This window comes from Hyaena hyaena, unplaced genomic scaffold (genome assembly GCF_003009895.1).
Source record: "Hyaena hyaena isolate Hyena2069 unplaced genomic scaffold, ASM300989v1 scaffold_1178, whole genome shotgun sequence".
Classification (NCBI taxonomy): Eukaryota; Metazoa; Chordata; class Mammalia; order Carnivora; family Hyaenidae; genus Hyaena; species Hyaena hyaena.
Window position 1 is genome coordinate 27,136 of NW_024081806.1, and position 15,883 is coordinate 43,018.

Here is a 15,883-nt window from a genome sequence, read left to right on the forward strand (position 1 = left end):
GTATAAAGGGGACCTAGGAAATGTAGTTTTTATCCAGGTATATTGCCACCCCTAATAAAATAAAAACAAGTTTTAGAGGAAAGGAAAGGGAAGGGAAGGGAAGGAAAAAGGGAAGAAGAGAGAGATACAGGACTATGTTATCAGCCATAGTCTGCCCCTCTGACCATCAAATAAATGCATGCATGCTTCTTATATGCAACACACTTACTTTTAAGAGACAACTTCCAAGTTCCATATAGTTACTGAATCCAGCTCAAAGTTCAGGATCTTTGGGTGATGTGCAACATCTCCATTAGATACCAATTGTAGAGCAATTAAATAAATTAAAACACAAGTTTTCTCCACCAATTCCTTGATGCACTCAATATATCATGGTGGAGCAGGAATTAAATAGCTGGAATAAAAACTTCCATTTTTAAAAGGATAATGATAAAGAGGATAGGTTAACACACAGCAATCACTGGTTCATAACAGTTACCATTGTTAGAGAAGCATCTGACTTTCTAGGGTTTGGCATTACAAACAATGCTAAAATGTACTTTCTTTTTACAAAGCCCTCCGGAGTGATTATTTAGTCTGCCACATTGCTAGAAATGGAAGACCTTCCATGTAAATTTTATCTAAAATTTTAAAACCTGTTAGATACCCACATCAATGAAAATGGTGGAGTAAGGAACTCCAAAACTCCATCCCTCCATGGAAGCAATGAAGTGCTTAGGAAAAAAAAACATCAGAATTAACTTTTCCAGAACTCTGGAATCTAACCAAAAATTTACAACAGTGAAGGAAATATTAATTTTAAAAAAGCTGAGGTTTTATAAAAGAGCCTTGCGGCATTTAGATGATCTTGTTACCATCTTCCACTCCCCAGTCTTTAACAGCCTTAAAAATAGCAGTCCACATTGCAGGTGCAGGTTGCTGGTATCAGAGGACATGATATGGACTTTATTCTCAAATAACTGTGGCTATGTGGTTTGGCCCAGTCACACTCTGAAGTATTGGCTTGAGGGTTTGTCTTTTTTCAGATACTTTGGAGTGTTCCCAGGGCTCCCTGGTGGCATTCCTGGAAGGTACTATAGGCAGATGTATTAGCCATTGCCACATGGGGAAAGGAATAGCACTTGGGGAAAGCAATAGACAAACTGAAAATCCTGGGAAAAACAAACAGGATGTTTGGGGGATATTTAGGGGAATATGGGCTTTAAAAATCTTTCATGTATTCTAGAGCCTCTAGAAATCCATGCACATGTCCAGGTTTAGGCCAATGCTCAGAAAAGACCTGAAAAGATCCTAAGCACTTACTTCTGACTGAACTTCAGGCACCATGCAAGCAGAAATTCAAGGCTAGAGACACCAGGGCAGCTCAGTCTGTTAGGAATCCAACTTCAGCTCAGGTCATGATCTCACAGTTCATGAGTTTGAGAGTTTGTGAGCCCACACCAGGCTCTGTGCTGACAGCTCAGAGCCTGGAGCCTGCTTTGGGTTCTGTGTCTCCCACTCTCTGCCCCTCCCCTGCTTGCACTCTCTCTCTCTCAAAATAAATAAACATTTAAAAAAAAGAAATTGAAAGTTAAACTATAAACTGCATACATAAGCCTTGAAGGAAAGCCCCAACTCAGAGAAACACTGCAAACACTGGAAGACCTTTTCTTTCTTGGTTTGTTTGTTCGTTTGGTTGGTTGGTTGGGTTCCAGGAGAATGACAAACTCTCCATTAAATCAATAACCAACCAAAGTAATGAAACAAATATTTAAGTGGACCCATACAACAGAGAACACAGAGTTTACAAAATTACTTCAGAAAATTCACTGAACAAATAAACAACAACACCCACAATAAGCAACAACTACAAATTTTGGGGATGAAAGGATGTGATATCCAGAGTTTCTACATTATAATATTTGAGCATCAAGTTTTCTTGTCAAGAAACAAGAAAGTATGGCCCATTCACAGGATAAAGAAATAAATAAATAATAGAATCTGTCCCTGAGAAAGCCCAGATACATGATTTAATAGACAGATTTTATGTCAAATGTCTTAAATATGTTTAGAAAGCTAAAGAAAAACATAAATAAAGAACTAAAGGAAACCATAGAGAGCATCCTCAACATAGAGTGAACATCAATAAAAAGATAGAAACTATAAAGGAACCAAATAGGGGCGCCTGGGTGGCTTAGTCGGTTAAGCGTCCGACTTCCGCTAAGGTCATGATCTCGCGGTTCGTGGGTTCGAGCCCCGCGTCGGGCTCTGTGCTGACTGCCAGCTCAGAGCCTGGAGCCTGTTTCAGAGTCTGTGTCTCCCTCTCTCTCTGACCCTCCCCTGCTCATGCTGTCCCTCTCTCTCCTAGAAATAAATAAATTTTAAAAAAAAGGAACCAAATAGAAATCTGGAGTTAAAAAGTACAGTTACTAAAATGAATAATCCACGAGAGGGTTTCAACAGCAGATTTGAACAGATAAAAGAAATAATAAGCAAAAGTGAGCATAAATTGATTGAGGTTATCTAGTCTGAGGAAAAGGAAGAAAATGAGCAGAATCTAACAGACCAATGGAATACCATCAAATGTACCAAGATACATATAATGCAAGTCCCAGAATGAGAGAACAGAGATAAAGAGGCAGAAGAATGTTGAAGGAATAATGGCAGAAAACTTCCCAAATTTAATTAAATACATTTATCTATACATCCAAGGAGGTCAATGACTTCCAAGTGGAATAAATATAAAGAGTTCAACACCAGGATACATTATAATCAAATTATCTAAAGCCAAAGCCAAAGATAGAGTCTTGAAAGCAGTAAGAGAAAAATGACTCATCATGTAGAAGAGATCCTCAGTAAGATTAACAGATGATTCTCCATCAGAAACCATGGAAGCCAGAAGGCAAAGAGATGACATATTTCAAGTCTTGAAAGAAAAAAAATCAACCAAGAATTCTATATCTGGCAAAACTATCCTTCAAAAAGGAAAGAAGGGGCACTGGGGTGGCTCAGTCAAGTATCTGACTTGGGCTCAGGTCATGATCTCACAGTTAGTGGGTTTGTGCCCCACATCAGGCTCTGTGCTGACAGCTCAGAGCCTGGAGCCTGTCTTCAGATTGTGTGTCTCCCTCTCTCTCTCTGACCCTCTCCTGCTCACGCTCTCTCTCTCAGAAATAAATAAAACATTTAAAAAAAAAAGAAATGCTACAGTGAGTCCTTCAGGCATGAATGAGAGGCCGCTAGATAGTAACTTAAGGTCATGTGAAGAAATAAAGAGAACAAGTAAAGGAGGAAAGGCATTCTCATGTCAGTGCAAAAAAAATTTGACAAAATATGACACCATTTCATGATAATACTCAACCAACTTGGAACAGAAGGGAAGTTCCTCAACTTGATAAAAAGCATATATTAAAAACCCACAAGTAACATCATACTTAATGGTGAAGGATTGAAAACTTTCCCCCTAGGATCAGGAACAACACAAGGATACCACTTCTGATAATTCAGTTCAACATTATTTGGAAGTTTTAACCAGAGCAGTTATGCAAAAAAATAAGTCAAACGTATTCAAAGTGTAAAGGAAGAAGTAAAACTATTTCTATTTGCAGATGGCTGATATTTCATACAGAAAATTCTTTAAAATCCACTAAAAATTACTAGAACTCATAAATGATTTAAGTACAATTTAAAGATACAGATTGAAATACAAAAATCAATTATATTTATTTACTCTATCAATGAATAATCCAAAAAGTAAATATAAAAAATAATTCCATTTTCAACAGTATTGGAAATAATAAAATACTTTGGGATAAACTTGATGAAGGAGGAGAAAGACTTCTCTGCTGAAAATTGCTGAAAGAAGACCTAAAAAATGGAAAGACATGTATATTAGTCTCTTGGGGCTGTCATAACTAAGTGCCATGAGTTGAGTGGCTTAAAACAACAGACATTTGTCTTATAGTTCTGAAGGCTAGAAGTATGAAGTCAAAGTATCAGCAGGGCCATGCTCCCTCTGAAACCTTTAAGAGAAAGATCCTTCCTTGCGTCTTCTTGGTTTCTAGTGGTTTTCCGGCAATCATTGGTGTTCCTTGACTTGTGGATCCATAACTCCAAACCTCCATCTTTACATGGCATTTTCCCCATGTCTCTGTCTTTTCAAAAGATATTCTTTTTTTAAGAATACTAGTAATTTGGATTAATGGGTCCACCTTACTCCAGTATGGCCTTGTCTTAACTAATTACATATGTAACAATCCTATTTCAAATTAAGGTTATGTTAGAAAGTACTGGTGTTTATGACTCTAACATATCTTTTTTTTGGGGGGGGGGCACAATTCAACCCATGCAAACATCCAATGTTTGTGGACTAGAAGACTTAATGTTATTAAGATAGAAATATTCCCCCCAAAAGATCTACTAATTCAATGCAACCACAATAAATATTCCAATGATGTTTTTGCAGAAATGAAAAAGCCAATGCTCAAATTCGTATGGAATTGCAAGAGACCACAACTAGCCAAAATAGTCTTGATAAAGACAAAGTTGGAAGAATCACACTTCCTGATTTCAAAACTTACTACAAATCTACAGTAATCACAATAGTGCAATGCTTGCATAAGAATAGACTTATAAGTCAATAGAGGAGAATAGAGAGTCCAGAAATAAACATCAAAGGTCAATTGATTTTCAAGAGTGCCAAAACCAAAGACAAAAGAATAGTCTCTCCAACAGATGGTGCTGTAAGAACTAGATATTCACATGCAAGAGAAAAAAGCTAGACCCTTACCTCATACCATAAACAGAACTTAACTCAAAGTATATCAAAGACCTAGACGTATATAGGCTGAAACTATAAAACTCCTAGAAGCAAACATATGGGTAAATCTTCAGGGCCTTGTATTTGGCAATAGAATCTTAGATATGTCACCAAATGCACAAGCAATGAAAGAAAAAGTAGATAAATTAGAGTTCATCAAATTAAAACCATTTGTGCATCAAAGAAACACTATCAAAAACAAAAAGAAAAATTAACCCCCCAAAATAAGAGAGAGTATTTCCAAATCATGTATTTGATAAATGTCTAGCATCCAGAATATGTAAAGAACACTTATGATTCAACAACAGAAAAGCAAACAACCTAATTTTAAAATGGGCAAGGGAATAAAGTAGGCATTTCTCAAGAGAATATATGCAAATGGCTAATGGGAAAATGTAAAGATGCTTAACATCATTAGCCATTGGGGAAATGCAAATCAAAACCATAATGAGATAACACTTCAAAGCCATGAAAAAGAAAAAAAAAACGAAAATAGCAAGTACTTATGAAAATGTGGAGAAATTTGGAATTCTCATATGTTGCTGGTAGAAATTCTGCCACTGTGGAAAAAAAAAAGATTGACAGTTACTAAAAAATTTCAACATAGAGTTACCATATAGCCCAGCAATTCTACTCCTAGGTATATATTCAAAAGAACTGAAAACAGGTATTCAAACAAAAATGTGTACACAATGTTTATAGCAGCACTATTTACAGCAGCCAAAAGGTGAAAACAACACAAATGTCCATCAAGTGATTACTGGATAAAGAAAATATGGTCTATCCATACAATGAAATATTATTCAGCCATAAAAAAGAATGAACTACTGATACATACCACGATATGAATGAACCTTGACCATCATACAAAGTGAAGGAAGCGAAACACATTAGGCCAAATATTATATGATTCTATTTATATGAAATGTCCAAAGTAAGCAAGTCCATAGAGACAGAAAGATTAGTGGTTCCAGGGACTGAGAAGAGGTGTGATTGGGGAGTAACTGCTAATGGGAACTACATAGGAATGATTGTTCCACAATATTGTAGCTGTATTAAAAGCCACTGAATTGTAAATTTTAAAATGTCTTTGGGGTGCCTGAGTGCCTCAGTCAGTTGGGTGTCTGACTTCGGCTCAGGTCATGATCTCGTGGTTTGTGAGTTCGAGCCCTACATCAGGCTCTGTGCTGACAGTTTGGCGCCTGGAACCTGCTTGCAATTCTGTGTCTCCCTCTCTCTATGCCCCTACCCTGCTCATTCTCTCTCTCTCTCTCTCTCTCAAAGATAAATAAACATTAAAAAATTTTAAATATCTTAAATGATTTATGTTATATGAGTTTTATCTCATTTTAAAAAAATTAGACTTTTAATTGAATTGGCATTGAATTTATACGACTATTTATTTTTTTAAAACTATTTTTTTAATGTTTTTATTTATTTATAGGAGAGAGAGAGAGAGAGACAGCGTGAGCATGGGAGGGTGAGAGAGAGAGGGAGTCACAGACTCTGAAACAGGCTCGGGGCTCCGAGCTGGCAGTCAGCACAGAGCCCGACGCGGGGCTCGAACCCACGAACCGCGAGATCACGACCGAAGCGAAAGTCGGACGCTTAACCGACTAAGCCACCCAGGCGCCCCTAAAAATTTTAATTTTTAATGATATGAATTATTCCCATCAGAGAACATGATTTGTGTATTTGTTTGGATACCATCTTACTATTTACACTGAGATATAATTGTCATATAAAATTGTGTAAGTTCAAGGTATACAACATCTTGATGTGACCTTTATGTTTTGCAATATGATTACCACTGTAGTGTTAGCTAAAGTCTCACATTACATAATTATTTCTTTCTTGTGGTGAGAACAATTAAGGTTTTGTCTCTTAGGCTTTGAAGTTTATAATATAGTCTCGTTGGCTATCATAACTATGCTGTGCTTATTTATCTATTAGTTGCAAGCTTTTAACATTTAAACAACATATCCCCAATCCCCTCACCAAGGTGCCTCCAGTAATTATCATTTTACTCTCTTTTTATGAAATTATTGCTTTTTAGGTTCTACATGTAAGTTAGATCATACAGCATTTGCCTTTCTCTGTCTGTGATGTCCTCCAGGTCCATTCATGTTGATAGAAATAGCAGGATTTCCCTCTTTTTTATGGTTGCATAGTATTCCATATGCACCACATCTGCTTTATCCATTCATCCACTGATTTACATTAGGTTATCAACCTAAGTGCCAGTCCTATGTCCTCTGCTGAGGTTTTGTTATGTTTTTTCATATTGGTTATATATCTTTGTATTAAGTTATTTCTAAATATGCTATACTTTATCACTATTGTAAATGAAATATGCTACTAATATCCACTTCCATCTGGTTATTGCTAGCACAGAAAACGTATTTTTTTAATGTTTGACTTATATAAGCCACCTTGCCAAAATATCTCATTAATTCTGTCTTGTTCCCAAATTAATGTAAATGGTTTTAGTCAACATTTAAAATGTTATTTGTCTTTTTTTTCCTTGAGCTCTGACACTTTTATCTGTGAAACCTCTGGCAAGTTACTTGAGCTTTTTTTTTTAAAAAAAAAAATATATAGCTTATTGTCAAGTTGGTTTCCACATAACACCCAGTGCTCATCCCCACGAGTGCCCTCCTCCATGCCCATCCCCCCCCCCCCCCTCAGTCCTCAGTTTTTGTCAGCATTCAAGAGTCTCTCATGGTTTGCCTCTCTCCCTTTCCCCCACCATTTCCGCCCTTCTTCTCCCCCTTGTTCCTCCGTCAAGTTCCTCCTAATCCTCCTATACGTGCAAACATATGATATTTGTCTTTCTCTGCCTGACTTATTTCGCTCAGCATAACACCCTCAAGGTCCATCCACGTTGCTACACATGGCCAGATGTTATTCCTTCTCATTGCCGTGTAGTATTCCATTGTGTCGATAAACCACATCTTCTTGATCCATTCGTCCGTTGATGGACACTTAGGCTCTTTCCATGTTTTGGCTACTGTTGAGAGTGCTGCTCTGAACATTGGGGTCCATGTGCCTTACGTCTTATTTGTTAGTGCACTCAGCACAATGTTGAAGACTAGTAGTGATAATGATTATTCTCACCCTTTACTCATTTTAAGGGAAATAGTTCTAACATTCCACCATGTAATATGGTGCTTGCTGGAAGTTTTTGATGGATAATATTTTATCAAGTTAAGGAAATTAATGAATTAGTTTAATCATTAAATAAATATTTACTGAATACTTACTATCAGATTATATTCTAGGCACTTGGAACACATCAGCGATTAAACCAAATCACTCTGTCCTAGTAGATCTTACATTCTAGTTGGGGAAGACGATAAATAGGCAAGTTTAAAAGGCAAAATACAAACTATTTAGGTGATGTTAAATACTAAGAAAAATAAAACTAGGGAGGAAATTAGGAGGTGTTAAGGACAGGGTAAGGTTGGAACGTTAAATAGAGTGGGCAGAGGAAGGCCTCACTTAGAAAGAAATATAAAAACAAGATCTGAAAGAAGAGAGAGAGTAGGTCATGTGCATTCAGGAGGGAAATGACTCCATTTAAGGGAAGTCCAAGTGACAAAGCCTTGGGGCGGGAGCTTGTCAGTTCTATTTGAAGAACAACAGCAAGGAGGTAAGTTTGAAGTGTAGTGAGGGGAGAAAAGAGTAGGAGGAAATGAGAGCAGAGCGGACACATCCGTCCTAACCCTACTGTGAGGTTTCGTGGTGTCTGAGTCCAAATGAGATGGGGACATTGCAAGGTAATAAGAGGAGAGACGGGATACAGTTTACCTTTTAACATGGTTGCTCTGGCAGCAGGTGAAAAGTAGCCTAAGAGTGTGGGAGATAAGCATGGGAGTGAGGCGAAGAGTCGAAGAGCTATTGCAGGAGGATAAGATTTGGATCAGCCAGGGGGCAGCGGAATGGTGAGAAGTGGATAGATTCTGGGTACATTTTGAAAGGTAAACTGGATGGAATTGCTAATGGATCAAATATGGAAATGGAGAGAAATAGAGGTATTAAGGAAGATGACTAAGTGTTTAGCCTATTTCCAGTTGCTAGTGGTTTTTTTTTATGAATAAGAATTGATTTGAATTTAATACTTTTTCTGCATCTACTCATGATCAATATGGTCTTATTTAATTTCTTAATGTGGTGAATTACATTATTTAATTTTTATTATGCTAAATGAACTTTTTATTACTAAGGAGAGGACATCTTGGCTACCTTTTTCCATGCTCTCCTTCTTTATTTTTTCACTTTTATGTAAGTTACAATAATTTAAAGTCATATTTTTTCCTACTTAGCTTTGAAAATGTATTACCAACAACAAATCTTCTGCCAAATAGGGTTTCAGGAGCAAGTATGGAGGACTTAACTACCATTTAAAACATTGTCCCTACAAGTAAATGAGCTTTCAATTTTCCACAGCTGGCTTCCTAGTGCACTTTAGAAACTAAAGTATTCTGATACTGGGAAAAATACATATTTCCAAATAGAGATTCTCCGGACCCTCAGTTTCCAGCACAATTTTCTAAAACCTCCATTTTCAGTAGAGTGAAAGTTACGACACTTGGTCTCTGACTTGTTATGGGTGAATAATCATACAGTGATGTTTCTCTTTAAGGTATCCTCACCTGAGTCCCAAGAACAAGGAGTCTTTTGATGTGGGCTGTAACCTCTTTGCCAAGTTTTCTGCATACATCAAGAATACACAAAAAGAATCAAATAAGAGTAAGATACCTTTGTTTAACTTTCTATTTCTCTCACACACATTTGCTGACTCCCACATTCTCACTTAGCTAAAATGGGATTTTCCTGAGTATGTAATATATGTTGGGGAATGCACTCTTCCTCTGATTCTTTCTTCTCTCCTTTGAAACTCCTTTACATGAAATTTTATTAAATTTAGAACCCAAGATTCAATATAACAACTACTAACTTGGCTCATTTAAAACAATGACATCCTAGAAGTTAACTAACTGCAGGGCTGTATTTTTGAGTCCTCCAACTTTTCCTGTGTGCCTTTAAGGGTTCTTAAACTGTAGCATCTACTATCTATCTCCCACGAACATTCTTGAATGGGTTTACTATGTTCTGAGTCATGAGAGCTATTAGTCTCTGATTCCACTTTCTGACTCTTCTGTGTTTAATGATAACATATATGACTTTTTCTTTTTTTGACTCTTCTCCCAATGCACCTGCTCAAGAAGAGTCTAGAAGTATTTGATTGAACACCTAATTCTGTCTCATCAGTGGGTAGTTGAGAGTTCTAGCTATCTAGATTTTGAAGCACCAGTGTAAGCAATTTGTGTATGGATAGAGATGTCTAAATGTATGAAAAGCTTATGTAAAATGTATTTAGTAACGAAGACAAAACATTTATTAGTAATCTGACTTCTTTGCCTCAGATTTTGAAAAATCTCTGCTCAGAGAATTTAAACGTCTGGATGACTACTTAAACACCCCTCTTCTGGATGAAATTGATCCAAATAGTGCTGAGGAACTCACAGTTTCCAGAAGAATGTTCTTGGATGGGGATCAGCTGACACTGGCTGACTGCAGCTTGTTACCCAAACTGCACATTATTAAAGTAAGCCTTTGTAGGTCGTGCTGAATGGTTTGGGAGGGGTTTGGGAGTTGCCAGCATGAAACACAGTGACTATTTAGTGTGAGATTGTTATATGGTGGCTTTGTCATCATCGCTATACATAGTGTGTATCTCCTTTTTCTCCTCAGAGGAAAAAAATCCACAATGATCTCCTCTTGAAACCATAAAAATTTCTGGTTTCTTTTTTCCCAAATCACAAGATGCTTCCCACTGGCTTATCTATAAAACAAGGGAAAGAGGTGCCTGGGCAGCTCAGTCAGTTGAGTGTCTGACTCTTGATTTCAGCTCAGGTCAAGATCTCATGGTTCATGAGTTCAAGTCCCGCATGGGGCTCTGTGCTGACAGTGCAGAACCTGCTTGTGATTCTCCTTCTCTCTCTCTCTCTCCCTCTCTCTTTCTCTGCTCCTCCCATTCCTGCACACGCACTCTCTATCTCAAAATTAATTAATTAAAAAAACAAGGATGATATTACCCATTTCATAGAATTGTTGATAAAATCAAATAAATTGAAGCATGTAAAATGCTTAGAAGAGTGTCCTAACAAGTGATAAATATATGAGCGACTAATAATTTCATGATGACTTAATCGTTGATTTAATAACTTCTTATTGAACAGAACTTATTCTTTCTCAGGTCCCATGCCAAACACACAGAATACATAAAGAAATAAGACATAGTTGGGACCCTAAGCAAACTTAGTCTAGTGGAGAAATATGCTTCCTTCTAATAATCAAAGCATAAATATAAAAATGATTATATAAAAATAGCTTTGTCAACATTTATAAACAAAACATTAAAATAGTAAGTGCAAGATTATTTTTGTGCAGATAACATGTCCTTAATGATTTTGACTCTTGAAATATGTTTCTACACACTAGGCATGTCATTGATGCCTTTTATACCAACTTTTTTTTCCCTAAAACCCTAGGTTGCTGCCAAAAAATACCGTGACTTTGACATTCCAGCAGAATTCTCAGGAGTCTGGCGCTATCTTCACAATGCTTATGCCCGAGAAGAATTTACCTACACTTGTCCTGAAGACAAAGAAATTGAAAATACCTATGCAAGTGTGGCTAAGCAGAGTTAGGGCAGTTTTTTCAGTAGAAAAAGCCCTCTTTAAACTTGTCATATTATAAAGGTTTCTGGAAATAAGAATATGAAAAATACTGTTTCCTCTACCTAACTCTCATGAAAAGAATACTGTATTTTCTGTATCTGATCAGTCCAAACTATCTTCCCACTGTGTATTTTAAAGTTCTTTATATTTTCACTTATATTTCTTTATTCCTATAGCATAAGCACTGCAATATTAAACGACATGAAAGCATCATGATCTTTTGCTACTGAATTGAATTCCTAGAATGCATTATGTGTAAGCTCAACAGATGGCTGAACTTACAAATGATATAAGTAGAGCCACAATCTTAAACTTTTCCTTAGAAACACTTCCATCTAGGGGTGGCTGTGTGATTCAGTACGTTATTTGTCTGACTTTGGCTCAGGTCATGATCTCATGGTTTCTGGGTTCAAGCCCCACGTCAGGCTCTGTACTGATAGCTGCTCAGAGCCTGGATCCTGTTTCAGATTCTGTGTCTCCCTCTCTCTCTGACCCTCCCCTGCTCATGCTGTCTCTCTCTCACAGAAAAAAATAAAACATGTTAAAAAATTTAAAAAAACACTTCCGGGAGAACAGCAAGATGGCAGAGAAGTAGGGAGCTCCATGCATTTCGCTTGCACCCATCTGTCAAACAGAGAAGGCCCGAAGCCATAGGACACTGAGCCACAGGAGTTTGGGAAGAGAAAGTGACAGAATACACTGGGAAGGAAACCTCATAAGTGCAGCTACCTCAAGAAACAAGCCAAACTACACATGGTGGAGAGTCTGAAATACCACTATGAGTAGGGAAACAAAATAACCAAATGCTCAACAAGAGAAACCAAGAGACACCATTCAAAGAACACTTCCTGAACAGTCAGGCCCTGAAAAAAGAGCCCTCTCTAATACAGCAGAACTCGCAGGGGCAGAGTGTACAACAAGCTTTTAAAATAAACAAAAGAAAGAAAGCTAACAAAAATGAAAAAAAAGAAGAACTCTCCTCCAAAGAAATTACAGGAAGAAATGACAGCTAAAGAACTGCTCAAAACAGATATAAGCAACATAACTGAACAAGAATTTAGAACAATAATCATAAAATTAATCGCTGGGCTTGAAAAAAGCATGGAGGACATCAGAGAAACTATGGCTACAAACACGATGGAGCTTAAAAATAGTTATGATGAATTAAAAAAATGCGATAAATGAGATACGTAATAAAATGGAGGCATCCAACTCACAGATTGAAGAGGCAGAAAGGAGAATAAGTAATTTAGAAGACACAATTATAGAAAAAGGGGAAGCTGAGGAAAAGAGAGATAAACTGATCCAGGAACATGAAAGAAGAGTTTGACAGCTCACTGATACAATCAAATGGAACAATATCCGTATCATAGGAATCCCACAAGAGGAAAAGAGAGGGAAAGGTGCTGAAGGAGTCTTGGAACAAATTATAGCAGAGAACTTCCCCAACCTGGGGAGGGAAGTAGATGTTGAAATTCAAGAGGCACAGAGAACTCCCCTTAGACGTATCTTGAATTGATCTTCTGCACGACATATCATAGTGAAAATGGCAAAATATAAGGACAAAGAGAGAATTTTGAAAGCAGCTAGGGAGAAAAGGGCCGGAACATACAAAGGGAAACCTATCAGAGTGGTGACAGACCTATCTACTGAAACGTGGCAGGCCAGAAAGGAATGGCAGGAGATCTTCCATGTGATGAACAGAAAAAATATGCAGCCAACGATCCTCTATCCAGCAAGCCTGTGATTCAGATTAGAAGGAGAGATAAAAGTCTTTCCTATTAAACAAAATTTGAGAGAATTCGTCACCACTTGTAGTCGCCCTACAAGAAATCCTGAGGGGGACTCTCTGAGGGAAATATTCCATGGAACGCAAGATACTAGAGACACCACCACAAGCATGAATTCCACAAACGACATAATGACTCTAAACCCATATATTTCAATAATAACACTGAATGTAAATGGGCTGAATGCTCTAATCAAAAGACACAGGGTAGCAGAATGGATTAAAAAACAAAATCCATCTATTTGCTGTCTACAAGAAACACATTTTAGACTGGCAGACACCTTCAGATTAAAAGTAAGGGGATGGAGAAATATCTATCATGCTACTGGAAGTAAAAAGAAAGCTGGAGAAGCTATACATATATCAGACAAACTGGAATTTAAAAAAAAGACAGTAACAAGGGATGAAGAAGGGCATTATATAATAATTACAGGGTCTATCCATCAGGAAGAACTAACAATTATAAATGTCTATGCACCAAATATGGGAGCACCTAAATATTTAAAACAATCCCAAACAGAAACAATCTCATCCATAAGAATAGCTAATAGCAGGGGACTTTAATACTCCACTTACAGCAATGGATAGATCAACCAGACAGAAAATCACAAAGAAAAAATGGACTTGAATGACACATTGGACCAGATGTATGTATCTGACAAATATATTTAGAACTCTACATCCTAAGGCCATTGAATTCACTTTCTTCTCAAGTGCACATGGCACATTCTCCAAGATAGATCATATACTGGGACATAAAGCAGCCCTCAATAAATATCAAAGAATTGAGATCATACCATGCACACTTTCAGATCACAATTCTATGAAACTTGAAATCAATCACAGGAAGAAGTCTGGAAAACCTCAAAAAACATGGAGGTTAAAGAACACCCTACTTAAGAACGAATGGGCCAATCAGGCAATTAGAGAAGAAATTTAAAAATATATGGAAACAAATGAAAATGAAAACACAACAATCCAAAATCTATGGGATGCAGCAAAGGCAGTCCTAAGAGGAAAGTACACTGCAGTCCAGGCCTATTTCAAGAAATTAGAAAAAGCAGAAGTCCAAAATCTAACAGCGCACCTAAAGGAACTAGAGGGAGAGCAACAAGAGCAGATCAAACCCAGTAAGAGAAGGGAAATAGTAAAAATCAGGCAGAAATAAACAATATAGAAACCAAAGAAACAGTTGAACAGATCCATGAAACCAAGAATTGGTTCTTTGAAAAAATAAACAAAATTGACAATCCTCTAGCCAGGCTTCTCAAAAAGAAAAGAGCACTCAAATAGACAGAATCATGAATGAAAATGGACTTATTACAACTAACGCCTCAGAAATACAAGCAATTTTCAGGGAATACTATGAAAAATTATATTCCAACAAATTGGACAACTTAGAAGAAATGGACAAATTCCTAAACACACACTCAGTACCAAAATTCACACGGGAAGAGATAGAAAATCTGAACAGACCCATAAGTAAAGAAATCGAATCAGTTATTAAAAAGCTCCCAACAAATAAGAGCCCTGGGCCAGATGGCTTCCCTGGGAAATTCTACCAGACATTTAAAAGAGAATTAATACCCATTCTTCTCAAACTATTCAAAAAAAAAAAAAGAAAAGAAATCGAAGGAAAACTTCCAGACTCATTTTATGAAGTCCACATCACTCTGATTCCCAAGCCAGACAGAGATCCAGCAAAAAAAGATAACTACAGGCCAATATCCTTGATGAATACAGATGCAAAAATCCTCAACAAGATACTTGCAAATCGAATTCAACAGCACATAAAAAGAATTACTCACGAAGATCAAGTGGGATTCATTCCTGGGTTACAGGGCTGGTTCAATATTCACAAATCAATCAATGTGATACATCACATCAGCAAAAGAAAAGATAAAAACCATATGATCCTGTCGATAGATGCAGAGAAAAGCATTTGACAAAATACAGCATCGCTTCTTAATAAAGACCCTCGAGAAAGTCGGGATAGAAGGAACCTACTTAAACATCATAAAAGCCATCTATGAGAAGCCTTCAGCTAACATCCTCCTCAACGGGGAAAAACTGAGAGCTTTCCTCCTGAGATCAGGAACACGACAGGGATGTCCACTCTCACCACTCTTGTTTAACATAGTGCTGGAAGTCCTAGCATCAGCCATCAGACAACTAAAGGAAATAAAAGGCATCAGAATTGGCAAAGAAGAAGTCAAACTCTCAGTTTTTGCTGACAACATGATACTCTACATCGAAAACCCTACAGACTCCGCCAGAAGCCTACTAGAGCTGATCCATGAATTCAGCAAAGTTTCAGGATACAAAATCAATGTGCTGAAATCGGTTGCATTTTTATACACCAATAATGCAGCAACAGAAAAAGAAATCAAGAAACGGACCCCATTCACAATTGCACAAAAAAACCATAAAATACCTAGGAATAAACCTAACCAAGGATACAAGAGATCTGTATGATGAAAACTATAGAATACTTATGAAGGAAATTGAAGAAGACACAAAGAAATGGAAAAATATTCCATGCACATGGAT

The 15,883-nt window shown here is 37.1% G+C and overlaps 1 protein-coding gene across 1 annotated transcript in view; it reads left to right on the forward strand.

The window, feature by feature from the left end:
- Positions 1–11,754, forward strand: part of CLIC2 (chloride intracellular channel 2) — a 31,178-nt gene extending 19,424 nt beyond the window's left edge. Inside the window, exons 4-6 of the mRNA XM_039222675.1 lie at positions 9,444–9,550; positions 10,228–10,409; positions 11,356–11,754. Coding sequence (XP_039078606.1) covers positions 9,444–9,550; positions 10,228–10,409; positions 11,356–11,514 — 448 coding nt within the window. The 3' untranslated portion in view covers positions 11,515–11,754. The remainder of the gene's footprint in view (positions 1–9,443; positions 9,551–10,227; positions 10,410–11,355) is intronic.
- Positions 11,755–15,883: the final 4,129 nt, after the last annotated feature.